Genomic DNA, 21,252 nt, shown 5'->3' with positions numbered 1-21,252 from the left:
ACACAAACGCATGGTCCCATGGACAGACGGACAGACGGACGGACGGATGGACACACGGACACACAAACGCATGGTCCCATGGACAGACGGATGGTCACACGGACACACAAACGCATGGTCCCATGGACAGACGGACAGATGGACACACGGACACACAAACGCATGGTCCCATGGACAGATGGACAGATGGACACACGGACACACAAACGCATGGTCCCATGGACAGCTGGACAGACGGACAGATGGATGGACACACGGACACACAAACGCACGGTCCCATGGACAGACGGACAGACAGCCGGCCGGCCGGCCGGACAGCCCCCGGCCGTACCCTCGGGGTCCAGCAGCTTGCTGAGGCCCAGGTGCTGCTCGGCCGTGTTGAAGGCCTGCTGCAGGTTGTAGGTGGCGTTGGACTTGGTCAGCTTGTGGAAGTCGATGAGGTCCGGCCTGGGGCGGGGTGGACGCGGCGTCACCTCCAGGCCACCAGAGGTCACCCCCCAGCTCCGGGAGGTCCCAGGCCGCGCCCACCGCCCCCGGCGCTGACCGGTGCCTGTGGATGAGGGCGTTGAAGGCCAGGCCGTCCCTCCAGCTGGTGGTGAAGTTCTGGATGTTGACCTCGGGGTAGCTGTGGGGGACACCAGAGGTCACTGGTGGTCACCAGAGGTTCACCAGTGGTCAGCAGTGGTCACAAATGGTCACCAGTGGTCACCAGAAGTCACTGGCGGTCACCAGAGGTCACCAGAGATGACCAGTGGTCACCAGGGATCACCAGTGGTCAGCAGTGGTCACCAGAGATCACCAGTGGTCAGCAGTGGTCACCAGAGATCAGCAGTGGTCACCAGAGGTCACCAGAGATGACCAGCGATCACCAATCGTCACCAGTGATCAACAGAGAGCACCAGTGGTCACCAGTGGTCACCAATGGTCACCAGAGATCACCAATGGTCAGCAGAGGTCACCAGTGGTCAGCAGACCACGCCCCAGGCCCTCACCCCGCCATCTTCATCTGGCATTGGTGGTTACCAGCGGTCACCAGTGGTCACCAGAGGTCACCAGTGGTCAGCAGAGATCACCAATGATCAGCAGTGGTCACCAATGGTCACCAGTGGTCACCAGAGGTCACTAGTGGTCACCAATGATCAGCAGTGGTCACCAATGGTCAGCAGTGGTCACCAATGGTCACCAGCGGTCAGCAGACCACGGCCCAGGCCCTCACCCCGCCGTCTTCATCTGGCACCAGAGCAGCAGCGCGTCCTTGGCCGAGCGCGTCTCGCGGTTGTCCTCGGTCTTGATCTTGATCACCTGGATCTGGGGGAGGAGCGGTCAGGGGACACCCGGGGGTGACAGCGGGCCGGGGACAAAGGGGCGGGGACGCCGAGGGGACGGCGGCGGCACCTGGAAGCGCAGGATGATGGTCCAGATGAGGCCCAGGGTCAGGCGGTGGTTGCCGTCCACGATGTCGTGGGAGCCGACGTTCTCCAGGTGGACGCGCTGCTCCTTGAGGAACTGCAGCGCCTTGTCCACGTTCTCCAGGGAGTGGATCCGCATGCGGCCACGCGTGGGCCGGGGCTGCAGGGGACACGAGGGCACGTGGCCGGGAGCAGAAGGTCCCGGCCCAGCCCACGTGGTGGTGGCGGTGGCGGTGGGAGGTCAAAGGTCAGCCCAAAGTGGGGGTGCTGGTGGTGGCGGTGATGAAGATGAGGATGATGGTGGTGGTGATGAAGATGAGGATGATGGTGGTGGTGGTGATGGTGATGAAGATGAGGATGATGGTGGTGGTGATGATGCTCGTGGTGATGGTGACGGTGGTGGTGATGAAGATGAGGATGATGGTGGTGGTGATGAAGATGAGGATGATGCTCGTGGTGGTGATGATGCTCGTGGTGTTGATGAAGATGAGAGGATGATGGTGGCGGTGGTGATGATGCTCGTGGTGGTGATGAAGATGAGGACGATGGTGGAGGTGATGATGGTGATGATGGTGATGAAGATGAGGATGATGGTGGTGGTGATGATGCTCGTGGTGATGGTGACGGTGGCGGTGATGAAGATGAGGATGGTGGTGGTGGCGGTGATGGTGATGAAGATGAGGATGATGGTGGTGGTGACGATGCTCGTGGTGGTGATGAAGATGAGGATGATGGTGGTGCTGACGATGCTCGTGGTGGTGATGAAGACGAGGATGATGGGGGTGCTGATGATGCTCGTGGTGGTGATGAAGATGAGGACGATGGTGGTGGTGATGAAGATGAGGATGATGGTGGAGGAGGTGATGGTGCTCCTGGGGGTGGTAATGATGAAGAGGAGCATGATGCTCATGAAGACGACGATGCTGCTCAGGGCGATGCTGCTGCTGCTGGTGGAAATGATAATGATGATGATGATGAGGATGATGACGATGAGGATGATGATGATGACGATGAGGATGATGATGATGTGGTGACGGTGACGATGACGATGGTGACGCTCACGAAGACGATGGTGCTGCCCATAGCGATGCTGCTGCTGGTGACGATGATGATGGCGGCGATGACGATGACGATGAAGACGTCAGAGAACGATGACGAAGATGATGACATCGCTCATGGCAACAGTGACGACAGCAACGACAACAATGACGATGACGATGACGATGATGAAGATGTCAGAGAATGATGATGAAGATGACGCCGCTCAAGGCAACGATGACAATGACAATGACATCGCTCATGGCAACGATGACGATGACGATGACGATGAAGATGCCACCGTGGCTCTCCTCACCAGGGTCTCCCCCGAGAGCACCTCCAGCAGCCGCGTCAGCACGAAGCCATCGCGCAGGTCCGAGTACAGGTCCCCGACGCGGCAGGCGGCGCGCGCCAGGTGGGCGTTGACCCACTTGGTGAAGGTCTTCTTCTGCACCGCGTCCCGCTCGTCTGGGGGGGCACCGAGGTCACCCCAAATCCACCCCAAATCCATCCAAAATCCATCCCAAATCCATCCCAAAACCACCCAAAATTCAACCTGGGACCCCCCAAACCACCCTGAGAGCCCCAAGGAACTCAGGAGCCTCCAGGTGGGCATCGACCCACTTGGTGAAGGTCTTCTTCTGCACCACGTCCCGCTCGTCTGGGGGGGCACCGAGGTCACGCCAAAAACACCCAAAACCACCCAAAATCCATCCAAATCCATCCAAAATCCATCCAAAACTCAACCTGGGACCCCCAAACCACCCTGAGAGCCCCAAGGAACTCAGGAGCCTCCAGGTGGGCGACGACCCACTTGGTGGACCAGGTGGTCACCCCAAATCCACCATCGAGGTCACCCCAAAACCACCCAAAACCACCCCAAAAACACCCAAAATTCAACCTGGGACCCCCAAACCACCCTGAGAGCCCCAAGGAACTCAGGACCCCCCACCCAAAAAAACATCCAGGGTTTTCTGTTGGGAGGGTCTGGGAAGGTTTTTTGGGGGAGGTCTGGGAAGATTTTTGGGGCTTTTGGGGTTTTTTGGGGGGTTCTGGGAAGGTTTTTGGGGTTTTTTTAGGGTTTTTTGGGGGGATTTGGGGTTTTTTAGGATTTTTGGGGAGGTCTGGGAAGATTTTTCGGGCATTTGGGGTTTTTTGGGGGTTCTGAGAAGGTTTTGGGGGGTTTTTTAGGGTTTTTTGGGGGATTTGGGGTTTTTTAGGGTTTTTTGGGAGGTCTGAGAAGCTTTGGGGGGATTTGGGATTTTTTGGGGGCGTCTGGGAAGGTTTTTGGTGTTTTTTCGGGTTTTTGGGGGGGTTGGGGGTTTTTTGGGAGTTTTTGGGGGGTTTGGGAAGATTTTTGGGGCATTTGGGGTTTTTGGGGGGTTCTGGGAAGGTTTTTGGGGTTTTTTTAGGGTTTTTGGGGGGATTTGGGGTTTTTTAGGGTTTTTGGGGAGGTCTGGGAAGGTTTTTGGGGGATGTGGGGATTTTGGGGATTTTTTTGAGGGGGCTTCGAGAGATTTTTGGCGCCTTTTTTGGGAAAAGTTTTGGTGCAAAAACCCGGGAATTTTTTGGCGTCTGGGGAATTTTTTGAGCTTTTTTTTGGGGTGGCAATCCGAAATTTTGGGGGATTTTTTTTTTGGGGGGGAGGGGTGTGAACCTTCACCCACCAGCCAAGGCTTTGATCCGGGAGCACTCGAAGATTTTGGGGTCCCCCCAGGCCCGGGGGTCCGGGGGGGGGTCCCAGGGGCCGTTGTTGTTGTTGGGGGGAGGGGCAGAGTCCACGTTGTCCAGCTCGGCCGCCATGGGGGAGGGGCCGGGGTGGGGGTCCCCAAATTTGGGGAGGGGTCCCACAGCGAAGCCTGGAAGAGATTTGGGGGGGGGGAAATTTAAATTTTGGGGGGTTTTTTTTGGGGGGGGGCGGGGGCAGAGATCTCACCTGAGACCCCAAAATCCTCTGAGACCCCAAAATCCAGTGAGACCCCTCCCCAAAATCCTCTGAGACCCCAAAATCCCCCCTGAGACCCCAAAAATCCATCCTAAGACCCCAAAATCCAGTGAGACCCCTCCCCAAAATCCTCTGCGACCCCAAAATCCAGTGAGACCCCTCCCCAAAATCTCCCCTGGGACCTCAAAATCCAGTGAGACCCCTCCCCAAAATCCTCTGAGACCCCAAAATCCAGTGAGACCCCTCCCCAAATCCTCTGAGACCCCAAAATCCAGTGAGACCCCTCCCCAAAATCCTCTGAGACCCCAAAATCCAGTGAGACCCCTCCCCAAAATCCTCTGAGACCCCAAAAATCCATCCTGAGACCCCAAAATCCAGTGAGACCCCTCCCCAAATCCTCTGAGACCCCAAAATCCTCTGAGACCCCTCCCCAAAATCCTCTGAGACCCCAAAATCCCCCCTGAGACCCCAAAAATCCATCCTAAGACCCCAAAATCCATCGAGACCCCTCCTCAAAATCCTCTGAGACCCCCAAATCCCTCTGGAGATGCCCCTTAGACCCCAAAATCCTTCCTGAAACCCCCCAAATCTGCCAAAATTCCCCCCAAATCTCTCCAGAACCTCCCGAAATTCCCCCCAAATCCCCCAAATCCCCCCTGAGACCTCCAGCAAACCCCAAAATTCCCCCCAAATCCCCCCCAAATCCGCCTAAATTCCCCCAAATTCACCCCCAAAGCCCCCCAAACCTCCCAAATTCTTCCCAAAATTCCCCCCAAATCCCCCCCAATTCCCCCCAAACCCTCCCCGAGACCTCCAGCAAACCCCCAAATTCCCCAAAAATCCGCCCAAATCCCCCCAAAATCTCCCGAAATTCCCCCCAAACCTTCCCCCAAATCTCCCGAAATCCCCCCCAAATCCCCCCAAAATCTCCCGAAATCCCCCCCAAATCCCCCCAAAATCTCCCGAAATTCCCCCCAAATCTCCCCAAAATCTCCCGAAATTCCCCCCAAACCTTCCCCCAATTTCCCCCAAATTCCCAAAATTCCCTCCAGGCCCGGCCCCTCCCGCCCGTGACCTTGAGGGACCCCCCCTCCCCCCCATCCCCCAACCCTTCCCGGGACCCCCCAAAATCCCCCCAAATCCCCCCAAAAATCCCCCAAAATCCCCCCAAATCCCCCCCCCCCAAAATCCTCCCCCCCCCCGGAGAAAAAACCATCCCCATCACCTGCCGGGCTGCGGAATTCTGGGAATTCTGGGAATTCTGGGAATTCTGGGAATGCCGGGATGGGGGGAGGGGGTCTGGGGGGGGGTCCCCGATCCCGAATTTTTTTGGGGGGGGGGGGAGGGGTGGGGGAGGGGAGGGGTCGGTGCTGCCGCTCGCGCCGCCGCCGGGAGCCGCCCAAGCCCCTCCCCCACCCCCCCGGCTCAGCCCCGCCCCCCGCGCGGGGGGACACGCCCCTCCCCCCAAAATTCCCCCCCCTCCCCAATTCTCCCAAAAAATCCACAAAAATCCCCAATGATGTAAAAAAACCCCCAAAAGTCCCCCAAAATTAAAAAAAAAAATCCCCCAAAATTAAAAAAATCCAAAAAAATTCCCCAAAATGAAAAAAAAAAATCCAAAAAAATTCCCCAAAATGAAAAAAAAAATCCCCCCCAAATTTCCCCAAAATTTAAAAAAAAATCCCCAAAAAATTCCCCAAAATGAAAAAAAAATCCCCCCAAATTCCCCCCAAAAATCCCAAAAAATTCCCCAAAAATTTTTTAAAAAAAATTCCCAAAAAAATTTAAAAAAAATTCCCAAAAAATTGCAAAAACCCCTCCCCGAATTTGCAAAAAAGCTCCCCAAAAACTCCAAAAAAATCCCAAAAATTCCCCAAAACTCCCCACAAAAATCCCCCAATTTTTTTTTTTAAAAAATCCCCTAAAATTAAAAAAAAAACCCTAAAAAATTCCCCCCAAAATCCCAAAAAATTCCCAAAAAAAAAAATCCCCCAAAAATTCCCTAAAACATTGAAAAAAAAAATTCCCCAAAAAATTCAGAAAAAAAAATCCCCCAAAATCCCAAAAAATCCCAAACCGGGACGGGGACATGGCAGCGTTATCCCGGCATTTCTGGTATCCCAAAATTCCCTTTCTCCTGGAATTCCCACTGTCCCATTATCCCTGTTACCCCATTATCCCGGTCATCCCATTGATCCCGGTTATCCCATTATCCCGGTTATCCCAGTGATTCCAGTTATCCCTTTTATCCCAGTGATCCCAGTTATCCCATTATCCCGGTTATCCCAGTTATCCCAGTTCCCCATTATCCCAGTTATCCCAGTTATCCCAGTGATCCCGGTTCCCCATTATCCCAGTTTTCCCAGTTATCCCAGTGATCCCAGTTATCCCAGTTATCCCAGTGATCCCAGTGATCCCAGTGATCCCAATTATCCCAGTTATCCCAGTTATCCCAGTGATCCCGGTTCCCCATTATCCCAGTTATCCCAGTTATCCCATTATCCCAGTTATCCCATTGATCCCAGTGATCCCAGTTCCCCGCGATGCCCAAGAGACCGGGAGCCTACGGACTGGGATCCTACGGGCTGGGATCCTGAGGACTGGGATCCTATGGATTTGGATCCTATAGACTGGGATCCTGAGGACTGGGATCCTATGGACTGGGATCCTATGGATTTGGATCCTATAGACTGGGATCCTACGGACTGGGATCCTACAGGCTGGGATCCTACGGGCTGGGATCCTATGGACTGGGATCCTATGGATTGGGATCCTATGGACTGGGATCCTATGGACTGGGATCCTATGGACTGGGATCCTGAGGACTGGGATCCTACGGATTGGGATCCTGAGGACTGGGATCCTATGGACTAGGATCCTACAGACTGGGATCCTACGGATTGGGATCCTGTGGATTGGGATCCTATGGACCGGGATCCTGAGGACTGGGATCCTGAGGATTGGGATCAGGTGCCGGGTTTGGTCTCTACCTCAGTCCCAGTGCCGGTGCCTGTGCGGGGGCCGATCCCGGATATCTCGGGTGTATTTGGGTGATTTTCGGTTAAATCTGGTGCGTTTCCGGTGGATTTTCGGCCCGTTTTGGTGATTTTCGGGCGAACCGGGCGGGTTTAGGACCGCGCGTCCCCCTGGCCCCGCCCCTTTCCCCTCACGATTCCCGCCCTGCCCTTGACCCCGCCCCTTTCCCCTCACGATTCCCGCCCTGCCCCTGACCCCGCCCCTTTCCCCTCACGATTCCCGCCCTTTCCTTGGCCCCGCCCTCCCAGGCCGGGCCCGGGCCCGGGGGAGGAGGAGGAGGGAGGGAGGAAGAGGCGCAGCGGCGGCAGGAGCGGGAGGAGAAGACGAGCGGAGGGAGCGGCGGCTCCAGCGCTCCCTGAACTGGCGGCACCGCCGGGATCATCGCCCCCCATCCCGCAGGTGCCCGGGGAGGGGGAGCTCGCCCCAAATATCCCGGGGGGTCCCTGGGTTTGGGGTTTGTTGGGGGGATGTTTGGAGCTCGCGGGGATCCAAAGCCGAGCAGCAGATGCCCCTCGGGGGGACATGGCGGGGTCCCCGGGAGGTGTTTTTGGGGTGTCCCGGTGCCGGCAGAGCCGGGGCGGGGGAACACCGGGTTTGGGGAGCCCGGGAGAGCCGCCGCTTCCCTGAGCGGGAGCCCGGAGAGAGGAGAGCCCCGAACCGCAAAGCGGGGAGCCCGAGAGCCGGGGGAACGCCTGGGATTGCCGGGACCCCGCTGGGGCTGGAGGGGCTGGAGGGGCGGGAAAGGGATTCAGGGGTCTCAGGGCTGGAAGTGGCTGCTCCCAGTGTGAGCCCAGTCAGTCCCAGTATGAGCCCGGTCAGTCCCAGTATGAGCCCGGTCGCTCCCAGCCCGGTCACTCCCAGTACGAGCCCGGTCAGTCCCAGTATGAGCCCGGTCACTCCCAGTATGAGCCCGGTCAGTCCCAGTACGAGCCTGGTCACTCCCAGTACGAGCCCGGTCAGTCCCAGTGTGAGCTCGGTCAGTCCCAGTATGAGCCCGGTCAGTCCCAGTACGAGCCCTGTCACTCCCACTACAAGCCCGGTCACTCCCAGTACAAGCCTGGTCGCTCCCAGTACAAGCCCGGTCACTCCCAGTACAAGCCTGGTCGCTCCCAGTATGAGCCCGGTCACTCCCAGTACAAGCCTGGTCGCTCCCAGTACAAGCCCGGTCACTCCCAGTATGAGCCCGGTCACTCCCAGTACAAGCCCGGTCGCTCCCAGTACAAGCCCGGTCACTCCCAGTACAAGCCCGGTCGCTCCCAGTACAAGCCCGGTCGCTCCCAGTACAAGCCCGGTCACTCCCAGTATCCGTAGGTGGGAGACAGAAGAGGGGGGAGCTTTTCGGGTTCCTGGGACTCGCCGCAGCCCGGGGAGGGCGGGCACCGAGCAGACGGGGGATCTCCTTCCCCTTCCCTGTGACACGGAGGCAAATCCCATCCTGTCCTTGTCCTTCCTCCCCCACACAAGGAGCCGAGCATGGAGAGCAGGGAGGACAAATCCCCGCGGCAGAAGCTCGTGGCAGAGGCCGTTTTGAGCGGCTCCACGGCGCAGGAATGCAACGGGGAGGAAAAGGGCCGGAGATCCCTGAGGAGGAGGGGCTGCAAACGCAGCTGGCGAGGATGTGAGGAGGAAAGAGCCAGGCCGGGCCGGGAAGGCGGCCGGAGATGGAGCCAGAGCTCAGAGCTGGTGGTCCACGAGCAGCCTCGTGATGGGGAGAAACCCCACAAGTGCTCCGAGTGTGGGAAGAGCTTCAGGCAACGGTGCAACCTGCTCCGTCACCAGCGGATCCACACCGGGGAACGGCCCTACGAGTGTGGGGAGTGCGGGAAGAGCTTCAGCTGGCGGAGCGTCCTGGTCCTCCACCAGAGGACCCACAGCGGGGAGAGACCCTACCAGTGTGGGGAGTGTGAGAAGAGCTTCAGCCGGTGGGACAGCCTGATGTGCCACCAGCGGATCCACACCAGGGAGAGACCCTACGAGTGCGGGGAGTGTGAGAGGAGCTTCAGGCGGCGGAGCGCCCTGATCCTCCACCAGAGGACCCACACCGGGGAGAGACCCTACGAGTGTGGGGAGTGTGGGAAGAGCTTCAGCGTGCGGGGCAACCTGAGCCAGCACCAGAAGATCCACACGGGGGAACGGCCCTACGAGTGTGGCGAGTGCGGGAAGGGCTTCCGCTGGCAGAGCAGCCTGATATTCCACCAGAGGATCCACACTGGGGAAAGGCCCTTTGAGTGTGGGGAGTGTGGGAAGAGCTTCAGCCGACGGTGCCACCTGATCTGCCACCAGAAGGTCCACACCGGGGAACGGCCCTACGAGTGCGGGGAGTGCAGGAGAAGCTTCAGCCAGAAATCCCAACTGACCCATCACCAGATGACCCACACCGGGGAGAGGCCCTACGAGTGCGGGGAGTGTGGGGAGAGCTTCATCCAGAAATCCCAGCTGCTCCGTCACCAGATGTCCCACACCGGGGAGAGGCCCTACGAGTGCGATCAGTGCGGGAAGGGGTTTAAGACCAGCTCTGAGCTCCTCTTGCACCAGCGCACACACACGGACGAGAGGCCCTTCCGCTGCCCCGACTGCGGCAAGGGCTTCCGGCAGAACTCCAACCTCATCACGCACCAGAAGATCCACACCGGGGAGAAGCCCTACGAGTGTCCCCGGTGTGGGAAAAGCTTCTTACAGAGCTCAGCCTTGAACAGACACCAACGGAGACACCGCTGAGGGAAGCCCTGGGAGCGCCCCCGGTGCAGGGAGAGCTTCGAGCTCGGCTCCGGCGGTGACCCACCTTCCCTGTGTTCCGTGTTGGGAAGACGCCTGGCAGGTTTTCCTTTTGTTTTGGCTCCAATATTTTTCTCTCCTCCCTCTCTTTTCCCTCCAAAAGCCAAGAGGCATGGCAGCCCTGAGATCTTTTGTTTTTCTGAAATTCTTTTCCCAGGGAAATTTTCTGTGAACAACAGAAGCGTTTTTGTGGACTGTAACTTTAGTTTCCGTTCCTTTTCCTGCGAGGGACTTCTTCTTGATGTCCCTCTGGGCTGACCAATGTGATTGACGAGGTTTTTTGTCTTTTTTGTCCGCAGTCGGATCGGTCCGTGTAAAATCCTAAGCGGGACACGTTCCAAGTAATAAAGGATTCCTTCTCAGCCTTGGGAAGCTCGGAGTGTCCCGGCTCGGTCCCTCCCGGTCCCGCCCGGGGCCGCGGCCAAAACTGCCCGGGCCGATCCCGGGGCCGATCCCGGGGCGATCCCGGGGCCGATCCCGGGGCGATCCCGGGGCCGATCCCCGTCCCGGTTCCGGGCTCGCTCTCAGTCTCGGTGTCGGATCAGCGCCGGTCTCGGTGCCGGTGCCGGTGCCGGGGCCGGTCTCAGCCTTGGTGCCGGTGCGGGTTCCGGTGCTGATCCGGGTCTCGGTCCCGGATATCTCGGGTGTATTTGGGTGATTTTCGGTTAAATCTGGTGGGTTTCCTGTGGATTTTCGGCCCGTTTTGGTGATTTTCGGTCAAACCGGGCGGGTTTAGGACCGCGCGTCCCCTTGGCCCCGCCCCTTTCCCCTCACGATTCCCGCCCTGTCCCTGACCCCGCCCCTTTCTCCTCACAGTCCCCGCCGTTTCCTTGGCCCCGCCCCTTCCTCCTCACAATTCTCGCCGGTTTGGCCACGCCCCTTTCACCCGACTCCTCGCCTTTCCATTGGCCGCGCCCCTTTCCCAATTAGCCCCCGCCCATCTGCTGGCGGTTTCATTTCGCGCATGCGCAGATTACCCGGAAGCAGCTCCTTCTGGGCGCCGCCATCTTTGCTCCCGGTTCCAGCATGTCCGAGACCTACGGTGGGGCCAATGGGGGATCTATAGGGGATCTAGAGGGGATCTATAGGGGATTTTGGGGTCTGGGGGCCCTGGGAGGGTCTCCTTAGGGGATTTTTACGGGTCTCTATTGCATTTGGGGCGGTCTAGCGGGGAGTTGGAGCGGTCTGGGGGGCTCTGAAGGGGGCTTGGGGGGCGCTATAGGGGACCTATAGGGAATGTATAGGGGATCTTTAGGGGATTTGGGGGTCTGGGGGCACCGGGGGGTTCTCTTTAGGGGATTTTTGGGGGTCTAGAGGGGATTTGGGGCGGTCTGGGGGTCCCTATAGGGGATTTGGGGGGCGCTATAGGGGATCTATCGGGGATTTTGGGGTCTCTATAGGGGATTGGGGGTCTCTATAGGGGATTGGGGGTCTCTATAGGGGGTTTTGGGGCGGTCTGGGGGGGATTTGGGGCGGTCTGGGGGGGATTTGGGGCGGTCTGGGGGTCTCTGAAGGGGGTTTGGGGGGCGCTATAGGGGATCTGGGGGTCCCTATAGGGGATTGGGGGTCCCTATAGGGGATTTTGGGGTCTCTATAGGGGATCTGGGGGTCCCTATAGGGGATTGGGGGTCCCTATAGGGGATTTTGGGGTCTCTATAGGGGATCTGGGGGTCCCTATAGGGGATCTGGAGGTCCCTATAGGGGATTGGGGGTCTCTATAGGGGATTTTTGGGGGTCTAGAGGGGAATTGGGGCGGTCTGGGGGTCCCTATAGGGGATTTGGGGGGCGCTATAGGGTCTCTATAGGGGATTTGGGGTCTCTATAGGGGATCTGGGGGTCCCTATAGGGGATTGGGGGTCTCTATAGGGGATTTGGGGTCTCTATAGGGGATTTTGGGGTCCCTATAGGGGATCGGGGGGTCCCTATAGGGGATCGGGGGGTCCCTATAGGGGATCTGGTGGTCCCTGTAGGGGATCGGGGGGTCCCTATAGGGTCTCTATAGGGGAATTTGGGGCTCCCTAAAGGGAAGTTTGGGGAATTTTAGGTCCGAAATGTGGAAATTTGGGGAATTTTGGGTCCAAACCTGGGAAATTTGGGGAGTTTTGGGAATTCTGTTTCCAAAATGGGGAAATTTGAGGAATTTTTGGGGGAATTTTGGGTCCTAAATGAGGAAATTTTGGGGGGAATTTTGGGTCTAAATGTGGGAAATTCCAGGAATTTGGGGTCCAAACGTGGGAAATTTGGGGCAATTTTGTGTCCAAAATGGGGAAATTTGGGGAATGTTAGGTCCAAACACGGAGAATTTGGCAAATTTCGGGGGAAATTTGGGGGATTTTGGGGCAATTTGGGGAAATCTGGGGAATCTCGTGTCCTGCCATGGGAAATTTGGGTCCAGATGTGAGAATTCGGGGAATTCGGGCTCCAAATGCAGGAACTGGGGGGATTTTGGGGAAATTCTGGGGAAATTTGGGGAATTTGGGGTCCAAACTTGGGAAATTTGGGGAATTTTGGGTCCAAACTTGGGAAATTTGGGGAATTTTGAGTCCAAACTTGGGAAATTTGGGGCAATTTTGGGGGAATTCTGGGCGGAATTTTGGGTCCAAACATGGAAAATTTGGGTTCGAATGTAAGAATTTTGGGGATTTTCGGGGTGCGAAATTGGGAAATTTGGGGGAAATATGGGTCCAAAATTGGGAATTTTGGGTCCAAACATGGAAATTTTGGGAATTCCCCCCCCCCCCCCAGATTTCCTTTTCAAGTTCCTGGTGATCGGCAGCGCCGGCACCGGCAAGTCCTGCCTGCTGCACCACTTCATCGAGAGCAAGTGTAGGGAAAATTTGGGAATTTGGGGGGAATTTGGGGAATTCTGGGCAGTCGGGGAATTTTCGGGGGAATTTTTTGGGGCGATTTTTTTTTGAGTTTTTTGGGGATTTGGGGGAATTTTGGGAGATTTTTTTGGGGGGGTTTATTTTTTGGGCGGGGGGGAATTTTGGGGGATTTTTTGGGGGGTTTTTTATTATTATTTTTGGGAATTTTGGGGGGATTTTAGGGAGGGTTTTGAGAGGATTTTTAAGTAATTTTAGGAAAATTTTTTTGGCAATTTTTTTTTTTGTATTTCTCGAGGGGTTTCTGTTGGTATTTGGGGAGTCCGGGGAATTTTTTGGGATTTTTTTGGAATTCTGTGTCACTCTGAGCTCTCCCTCCTCCTCTGGCATTTTTCTGTCACTTTTTGGGGCATTTTTGGGCCATTTTGCGGCACTTTGGACCCGTTTTTTCTCACTTTTGGGTCATTTTTTGGTCCTTTTGGACCGTTTCCTCCCCTCCCCGCTTCCCCAATCCCTCAGAATTCCCATTTTTTTTCCCGTTTTTCCCCCAGTCAAGCAGGATTCCAACCACACCATCGGGGTGGAATTCGGCTCCAAGGTCGTCAACGTCGGAGGCAAAACGGTCAAACTGCAGATCTGGGACACGGCCGGCCAGGAGCGCTTCAGGTACCTCCCGCTTCCCTTTGCTCCTGATTTTCCCCCAAGTTTTCCCGCTTCTTCCTGCTTTTTCCTGCTTTTTCCTGCTTTTTCCTGCTTTTTCCAGCTTTTTCCTGCTTTTTCCAACTTTTTCCTGATTTTTTTCCCGTGTTTTCCCCCATTTTTTCCTGTTTTTTCTTGATATTTTTTTGATTTTTTTCCTGATTTTTTAAATTCTGTTTTCCCTTTTCTCCTGATATTTTCTTTTTACCCTTTTCCCACCTTTTCCCACTTTTTTCCTGAGTTCTTCCCATTTTTTTCCTGGTTTTTTTTTTTTTTTTGGTTATTTCCCAACTTTTTCGGGGTTTTTTCCCCTTTTTTTCCCAATTTTTTCGCCATTTTTTCCTGATTTTTTTTTCCTCGGTTCATCCTGATTTTTTTCCTCGTTTTTTCCCGATTTTTTCCTTGTTTTTCCAACTTTTTCCCACTTATCCCCCTTTTTTCCCGATTTTTTCCTGATTTTTTCCTTGGTTTTCCCTCAATTTCTCTCATTTTTCCATCATTTTTTCTTGGTTTTCCCTTTTCCTCCTGCTTTTCTTCATTTCCCCCGTTCCCCCTATTTTTCCTTGTTTTTCTTCAGTCTTTCCCCACTTTCCCCCACTTTTTTCAGCGCTTTTTCCCACTTTTTCCTGGTGTTTTTTCCCCCTTTTTCCTGATTTTTCCTTGGTTTTTTTTCCCCATTTTTTCCCAATTTTTTTGGTTTTCCCTCCCTTTTTTTCATCCTTCCATAATTTTCCTCATTTTTTCCTCATTTTTCCTCATTTCCCCCCATTTTTCCCTCTTTTTCCTCATTTCTTCCTCATTTTCCCCTCATTTTCCTCCTTTTTTCCTCATTTTTTCAGTTTTTTCCCTCTTTTTCTATCCTTTCTTTCCATTTTTCTTGGGTTTTCCTCTTTTTTCCGCGTTTTTTCCCGATTCCTCCTCTTTTCTCCCTCTTCCCTCAATTCCTGCCTTATTTCCCCTTTAATTAATCAACATTAATCCCCACTAACGATCCCTAATTAAGGACCTGCAATTCCCGGGCGGGGATTTGTTCCCACCTCGGAATTCCCGATTTTTTTTTTCCCCGTTTTTTCCCCTTTCCGTCTCCCAGGTCGGTGACCCGCAGTTACTACAGAGGGGCCGCGGGGGCGCTGCTCGTCTATGACATCACCAGGTGCGTCCGTGACGTCATCGGCGGGTCCGTGACGTCATTGGCCGGTCGCCGGTGGGTGTGTGACGTCACCGGGTGTGTCTGTGGTGTCGCGGAATGGGTCTGTGACGTCATCGACGGGGCGTGACGTCGCCAGGTGTGCCTTTGGGTTGATCTGTGACGTCATCGACGGGGGCGTGACGTCACCAAACGTGTCTGCGAGGTCCTTGGCTTGATCTCTGACATCAGCCTTGGGGTTTGACGTCACTGGGTGGTTCCGTGACGTCATCAGCTGGCTCTGCGAAGTCATTGGTGGGGGGGTGTGTGACGTCATTGGGTGGGTCTGCGGCGTCATCAAGTGGCCTATGACGTCACCAGCCGGGCCGCGACGTCACGGGGCCGGTCCACGACGCCGTCAGCGCCTCTATGACGTCACCACACGTATCCGTGACGTCATCAACGGGCGCGTGACCTCCCCTGATGGGTCTTTGACGTCATCGGCTGTTGGTGTGATGTCACCCCGTGAATCTATGACGTCACCGCGTGAATTCACGACATTTCTGGAGCAATTTTTTCTCATTTTTTTCACCTTTTTTTTCCCCCTTTTTAAAATTTTTTTCCCCGTTTTTTTTTTGGTGTTTTCCATGGATCCCGTTCCCGGAATTTTGGGAATTCCAGCCGGGAAACCTCCAGCGGCTGAGTGTGACGTCACCCTGCGAATCTATGACGTCACCCGCGTGAGCTGACGACATTTTTGGGGCGATTTTTGTCATTTTTCACTGTTTTTTCCCTTTTTTTGTTTTTTTTTTCCATTTTTCCCCATCTCTGGTGGTTTCCCATGGATCCCGACCCCGGAATTTTGGGAATTCCAGCCTGGAGAGCTCCAGTAACCGAGTGTGATGTCACCGTGTGAATCCATGACGTCACCGTGTGAATTGACGACGTTTCTGGGCTTATTTTTGTCATTTTTTCATCTTTTTTTTCCCTTTTTTTTTTTTTTCCCCCCCCCCATTTTTCGGTGTTTTCCCATGGATCCCGACCCCGGAATTCTGGGAATTGCAGCCGGGAGACCTACAACGCCCTGGCCCAGTGGCTGACGGACGCGCGGACCTTGGCCAGCCCCAACATCGTCATCATCCTCTGCGGGAACAAGAAGGACCTGGAGGGGGAGAGGGAGGTCACCTTCCTGGAGGCCTCCAGATTCGCACAGGAAAACGGTCTGGAAAACCGGGAAAACCGGGAAAAAATGGGGGAAATGGGGAAAAAAGGGGAAAATGGGGAAAAAAAACGGGAAAAATGGGGAAAAAAACGGGGAAAAATGGGTTAAAAATGGGAAAACTGATGGGGGTGGAAAAAATGGGGAAAATGGGGAAAAAAGGGAAAAATGGGGAAAAAAACGGGGAAAAATGGGTTAAAAATGGGAAAATTAGGGGGGAGGTGGGGCGAAGGAAGGGTTAAAAATGGGAAAACTGATGGGGGGTGGAAAAAATGGGGAAAATGGGGAAAAAAGGGAAAAATGGAGAAAAAAACGGGAAAAATGGGGAAAAAAAACGGGGAAAAAACCAGGAAAAAATGGGTTAAAAATGGGAAAACTGATGGGGGGTGGAAAAAATGGGGAAAATGGGGAAAAAAGGGAAAAATGGGCAAAAAAATGGGAGAAAAATGGGTTAAAAATGGGAAAATTGGGGGGAAAAAACCGGGAAAAGAACCCAGGGAAGAGTGGGAATTTTGGGTGGGAATTTGGGAATTCTGGATGGGAATTCTGGGAATTCTGGGTGGGAATTTTGGGAATTCTGGGAATTCTGAGTGGGAATTCTGGGTGGGAATTTTGGGGAATTCTGGGTGGGAATTTTGGGAATTCTGGATGGGAATTTTGGGCAGGGATTTTGGGAATTCTGGGTGGGAATTTTGGAGAATTCTGGGTGGGAATTCTGGGAATTCTGGGTGGGAATTTTGGGAATTCTGAGTGGGAATTCTGGGTGGGAATTCTGGGGAATTCTGGGTGGGAATTTTGGGTGGGAATTTGGGAATTCTGGATGGGAATTTTGGGAATTCTGGGTGGGAATTCTGGGGAATTCTGGGTGGGAATTTTGGGAATTCTGGGTGGGAATTCTGGGTGGGAATTTGGGAATTCTGGGTGGGAATTTGGGAATTCTGGGGCCGCAGAGCTGATGTTCCTGGAGACGAGCGCGCTGACGGGCGAGAACGTGGAGGAGGCGTTCCTGAAGTGTGCCCGCACCATCCTCAACAAAATCGAGTCTGGTACCCGAATTTTGGGAGATTTGGGGGAATTTCGGGAATTCGGGGAGTTTGGGGGAAATTTGGGGGGGAAACCCCATTTCTTCAGGTGGTTTTAGGGTGATTTTAGGGGATTTGGGGACCCAAAAATTCCTTTTTTTTCATGATTTTGAGGACATTTGGGACACAAAAATTCATTTTTTTAGGCAGTTTTGGAGGGAATTTGGGACTCCAAAAATTCCCATTTTTTTCAGGGATTTTGGGGGATTTTTGGGACCCAGACATTCCATTTTTTCAGGTGGTTTGGGGCAATTTTAGGGGATTTTGGGACCCAAAAATTCCCATTTTTTTTTCAGGGATTTCGGTCAGTTTTGGGACCCCAAAATTCCATTTTTTTTCAGGATTTTAAGACCCAAGATTTTCATTTTTTAGGCAGGTTTTGGGGGGGATTTTGGGACCCCAAAATTCCGTTTTTTTCAGGAGTTTTCGGGCGATTTTGGGGGAGTTTGGAACCCAAAATCTCCCATTTTTTTTTTTTTCCCAGGGAATCTGGGATGGGTTTGGGGCGATTTTGGGTGATTTCAGGACCCCAAAATTCCCGTTTTTTTTCCCCCAGGGGAGCTGGACCCCGAGCGGATGGGGTCGGGGATCCAGTACGGGGACGCGTCGCTGCGGCAGCTCCGGCAGCCCCGGGGAGCTCCGGCCCCTGCCCGGCAGAGCTGCGGCTGCTGAGACGCCCCAAAACTGCCCAAAAATCCAGGTGAGAATCCCCAAAAATATCCCAAAAAAATCCCCCGAAAATAGCCCAAAAATCCAGGTGAGAATCCCCAAAAATATCCCAAAAAAATCCCCCAAAATATCCCCAAAAATCCAGGTGAGAATCCCCAAAAATATCCCAAAAATATCCCCCGAAAATAGCCCAAAAATCCAGGTGAGAATCCCCAAAAATATCCCAAAAAAATCCCCCAAAATATCCCCAAAAATCCAGGTGAGAATCCCCAAAAATATCCCCAAAATATCTCCCAAAAATATCCCCAAAATCCAGGTGAGAATCCCCAAAAGTATCCCAAAAATATCCCCCGAAAATAGCCCAAAAATCCAGGTGAGAATCCCCAAAATATCCCAAAAAAATCCCCCAAAATATCCCCAAAAATCCAGGTGAGAATCCCCAAAAATATCCCCAAAATATCTCCCAAAAATATCCCCAAAATCCAGGTGAGAATCCCCAAAAATATCCCAAAAAAATCCCCCAAAATATCCCCAAAAATCCAGGTGAGAATCCCCAAAAATATCCCAAAAAAATCCCCCAAAATATCCCCAAAATCCAGGTGAGACACCCCCAAAATATCCCCAAAAATCCAGGTGAAAACTCCCCCAAAATATCCCAAAAATATCCCCCAAAAATATCCCCAAAAATCCAGGTGAGAATCCCCAAAAATATCCCAAAAATATCCCCCAAAAATATCCCCAAAAATCCAGGTGAGACACCCCCAAAATATCCCCCAAAAATATCCCCAAAAATCCAGGTGAGACACCCCCAAAAATATCCCCAGAATATCCCCAAAAATCCAGGTGAGAATCCCCAAAAATATCCCAAAAAAATCCCCCAAAAATATCCCCAAAAATCCAGGTGAGAATCCCCAAAAATATCCCAAAAATATCCCCCGAAAATAGCCCAAAAATCCAGGTGAGAATCCCAAAAATATCCCCAAAAAATCCAGGTGAGACACCCCCAAAATATCCCCCAAAAATATCCCCAAAAATCCAGGTGAGAATCCCCAAAAATATCCCAAAAATATCCTCCAAAAATATCCCCAAAAATCCAGGTGAGACACCCCCAAAATATCCCCAAAATATCCCCCAAAAATAGCCCAAAAATCCAGGTGAGACACCCCCAAAAATACCCCCAAAATACAGGTGAGACACCCCCAAAATATCCCCAAAAAATCCAGGTGAAAACTCCCCAAAAATATCCCAAAAATATCCCCCGAAAATAGCCCAAAAATCCAGGTGAGAATCCCCAAAAATAGCCCCCCAAAAAAATCCCCCCAAAATTCCCAAAAAATCCAGGTGAGACACCCCAAAAATATCCCAAAACCTCCCAAAAAAACACCCCAAAAATCCTATTCAATCAATCACCCCAAAATCCCAAAAAATCCCCCAAAAATCCTCCAAAAATATCCCAAAAATATCCCAAAAAATCCCAAAAAAATCCCCCCAAAATCCTCCACAATACCCCCAAAAAACCAAAAAAATCCTCCAAAAATATCCCAAAATATCCCAAAAAATCCCCCCAAAATCCCAAAACTCCCCCCAAAAAATATCCCCAAAAAATCCAGGTGAAAATCCCAAAAGTATCTCCAAAAAATCCTCCAAAAATTCCCATTCACACCCCCCCCAGCCCCCAAAATCCCAAAAATTCCCCCAAAAATCCCCCAAAAAATCCCCCAAAATTCCAGGTGAGATCCCCCAAATTGAATCCCCCAAAACTCCCCAAAATTCCCCAAAATTTCCCCAAATTCCCCAAAAATTCCCTTTTTTTCCCCTTCCAGGACCAGGTGCCTCTGCAGGACCTCGAGGACCCCTCCCGCCCCCCCCGCCAAAAAAAACCCAAATTTTGGGTCAAACTCTGCTGCTTTTGGGCAAAAAAAACAGAAAAAAAAATCCGCTTGGATTAAATCAAATTTATTATTTATTCCTTTTTTTTGCCCTTTTTTCCTTTTTTTCCCCCTTTTTTTCCCCCTTTTTTTGCCCTTTTTTTCCATCTTTTTTTTGCCTTTTTTTTTGGCCTCTTTCCCCCCTTGTTTTTTTCTTTCTTTTCCCCTTTTTTCCCCTTTTTTCCCTTTTTTGTCTTTTTTTTTGCCTTTTCCCCCTTTTTTTCCCCTTTTTTTTTCCCAGTTTTTTTGCCTTTTTTACCTCTTTTTCCCCTTCTTTTTCCTTCTTTTCCCTTTTTCTCCCATTTTTCCCCCCTTTTCCTGCCTTTTATTTCGCCCTTTTTCCCTTTTTTTTTTTTGCCTTTTCCCCCATTTTTTCTCTTTTTTTTCCTTTTTTTTCCCTTTTTTGGTTTTTTTTTGGCCTTTCCCCCAATTTTTCCCCCTTTTTTTTGCCTTTTATTTTGCCTTTTTTGCCCCTATTTTTAACCTTTTTCCTCCTTTTTCCCCTTTTTTTGCTTTCCCCCCTTTTTTCCCTTTTTTTGCCTTTTGTTTCTTTATTTTCCTCTTTTTTCCCCTTTTTGTTCTCCCTTTTTCCCCCTTTTTTTTGCCCATTTTTTGGTGATTTTGGCCTTTTCAAAGCGGGTTTTTTTTTGGGGGGGGGATCTCAACCCCCCCCAATTTTTTTGGGGGGTCCCCAAATTTCTTCCTCCGTCCCCCTCCCCCCAAATTGGGGGGAGATTAATTTTTTTTCCTTTTCCCCCTTTTTTTTTCATTTTTTCTTTCCTTTTTTTTCAATATTTTCCCCTTCTTTATTTTTTCCCATTTTTCCCAATTTCCCCTTTTTTTCATTTTTTTTCACTTTTTTCCCCTTTTTTATCATTTCTTTATTTTTTTCCCCTTTTTAAATTTTTCCCCCTTTTTTCCCTTTTTTTTATTTTTTCCATTTCCCCCTTTTTCCATTTTTCTTTTTTTTTTATTTTATTCATTTTTTCCCCTTTTCTCCAATTTTTTTCCTTTTTTCTCCTTTTTTCCATTTTTCTCCATTTTTCCTTTTTTCATTTTCTGTATTTTCCCCCTTTTTTTCTTTTTTCCCCTTTTTTCCCATTCCCCCCATTTTTTTTCATTTCTTTTCCCACTTTTTTCCCATTTCCCTCCTTTTTTCACATTTTTTTCTCATTTTTTTCTCTTTTTTTCTCATTTTTCCCTATTTTTTCCATTTCCCCCCTTTTTTTTCACTTTTTAAATCTTTTTTTCCCCCATTCTCGTTCCACTTTTTATTTATTTGCACTTATTTTGGGGACGGGGGAGGGGAGGGACGGGAATTTTTTTGGGGGGGGGGTTTCCCCTCGCCGAGGTGTGAAAAATGTGAAATAATAAAAAAAATTTACGTTTTCAGCCGTTTTTTGGGGGTCTCCCCTGAATTTTGGGGGGGAAAATCTGGGGGGGTTTAGGAAAAATTGGATTTTTCGGGGTGAATTTGGAGGTTTTGGGGTGAATTTTGGGG

At 52.0% G+C, this 21,252-nt stretch overlaps 2 protein-coding genes and 1 pseudogene across 4 annotated transcripts in view; 2 read left to right on the top strand and 1 right to left on the bottom strand.

The window, feature by feature from the left end:
- Window positions 1-5,681, bottom strand: part of LOC136305453 (spectrin beta chain, non-erythrocytic 4-like) — a 29,584-nt gene extending 23,903 nt beyond the window's left edge. Inside the window, 7 exon segments of the mRNA XM_066208713.1 lie at window positions 332-447; window positions 545-625; window positions 1,217-1,308; window positions 1,396-1,569; window positions 2,764-2,915; window positions 4,115-4,306; window positions 5,618-5,681. Of these exon segments, the coding sequence (XP_066064810.1) occupies window positions 332-447; window positions 545-625; window positions 1,217-1,308; window positions 1,396-1,569; window positions 2,764-2,915; window positions 4,115-4,250 (751 nt within the window). The 5' untranslated portion in view covers window positions 4,251-4,306; window positions 5,618-5,681.
- A 1,254-nt stretch (window positions 5,682-6,935) lies between these two features.
- Window positions 6,936-10,575, top strand: LOC136305458 (zinc finger protein 436-like; annotated as a pseudogene).
- Window positions 10,576-10,650: 75 nt separating this feature from the next.
- On the top strand, window positions 10,651-19,778 carry LOC136305455 (ras-related protein Rab-4B). Of its 3 annotated transcripts, XM_066208716.1 has the most exons (8): window positions 10,651-11,245; window positions 12,949-13,029; window positions 13,580-13,694; window positions 14,818-14,880; window positions 15,919-16,073; window positions 17,023-17,118; window positions 17,711-17,854; window positions 19,647-19,778. In XM_066208716.1, exons 1-7 carry the CDS (start codon window positions 11,230-11,232, stop codon window positions 17,824-17,826), a joined length of 642 nt encoding a protein of 213 aa, XP_066064813.1. In that variant the 5' UTR covers window positions 10,651-11,229; the 3' UTR covers window positions 17,827-17,854; window positions 19,647-19,778. The 3 variants fall into 3 exon arrangements, with proteins under 3 accessions (XP_066064813.1, XP_066064814.1, XP_066064812.1); XM_066208717.1 differs by lacking the exon at window positions 12,949-13,029; XM_066208715.1 differs by lacking the exon at window positions 10,651-11,245 and having other exon boundaries at window positions 12,153-13,029.
- The last annotated feature ends 1,474 nt before the right edge of the window (window positions 19,779-21,252 follow it).

The sequence above is a fragment of the Chamaea fasciata genome, unplaced genomic scaffold (genome assembly GCF_029207755.1).
Source record: "Chamaea fasciata isolate MVZ Bird 193981 ecotype frontalis unplaced genomic scaffold, bChaFas1.0.hap1 SCAF_424, whole genome shotgun sequence".
In the NCBI taxonomy this organism is placed as follows: Eukaryota; Metazoa; Chordata; class Aves; order Passeriformes; family Sylviidae; genus Chamaea; species Chamaea fasciata.
This window is presented reverse-complemented; position numbering and strand designations above follow the sequence as displayed.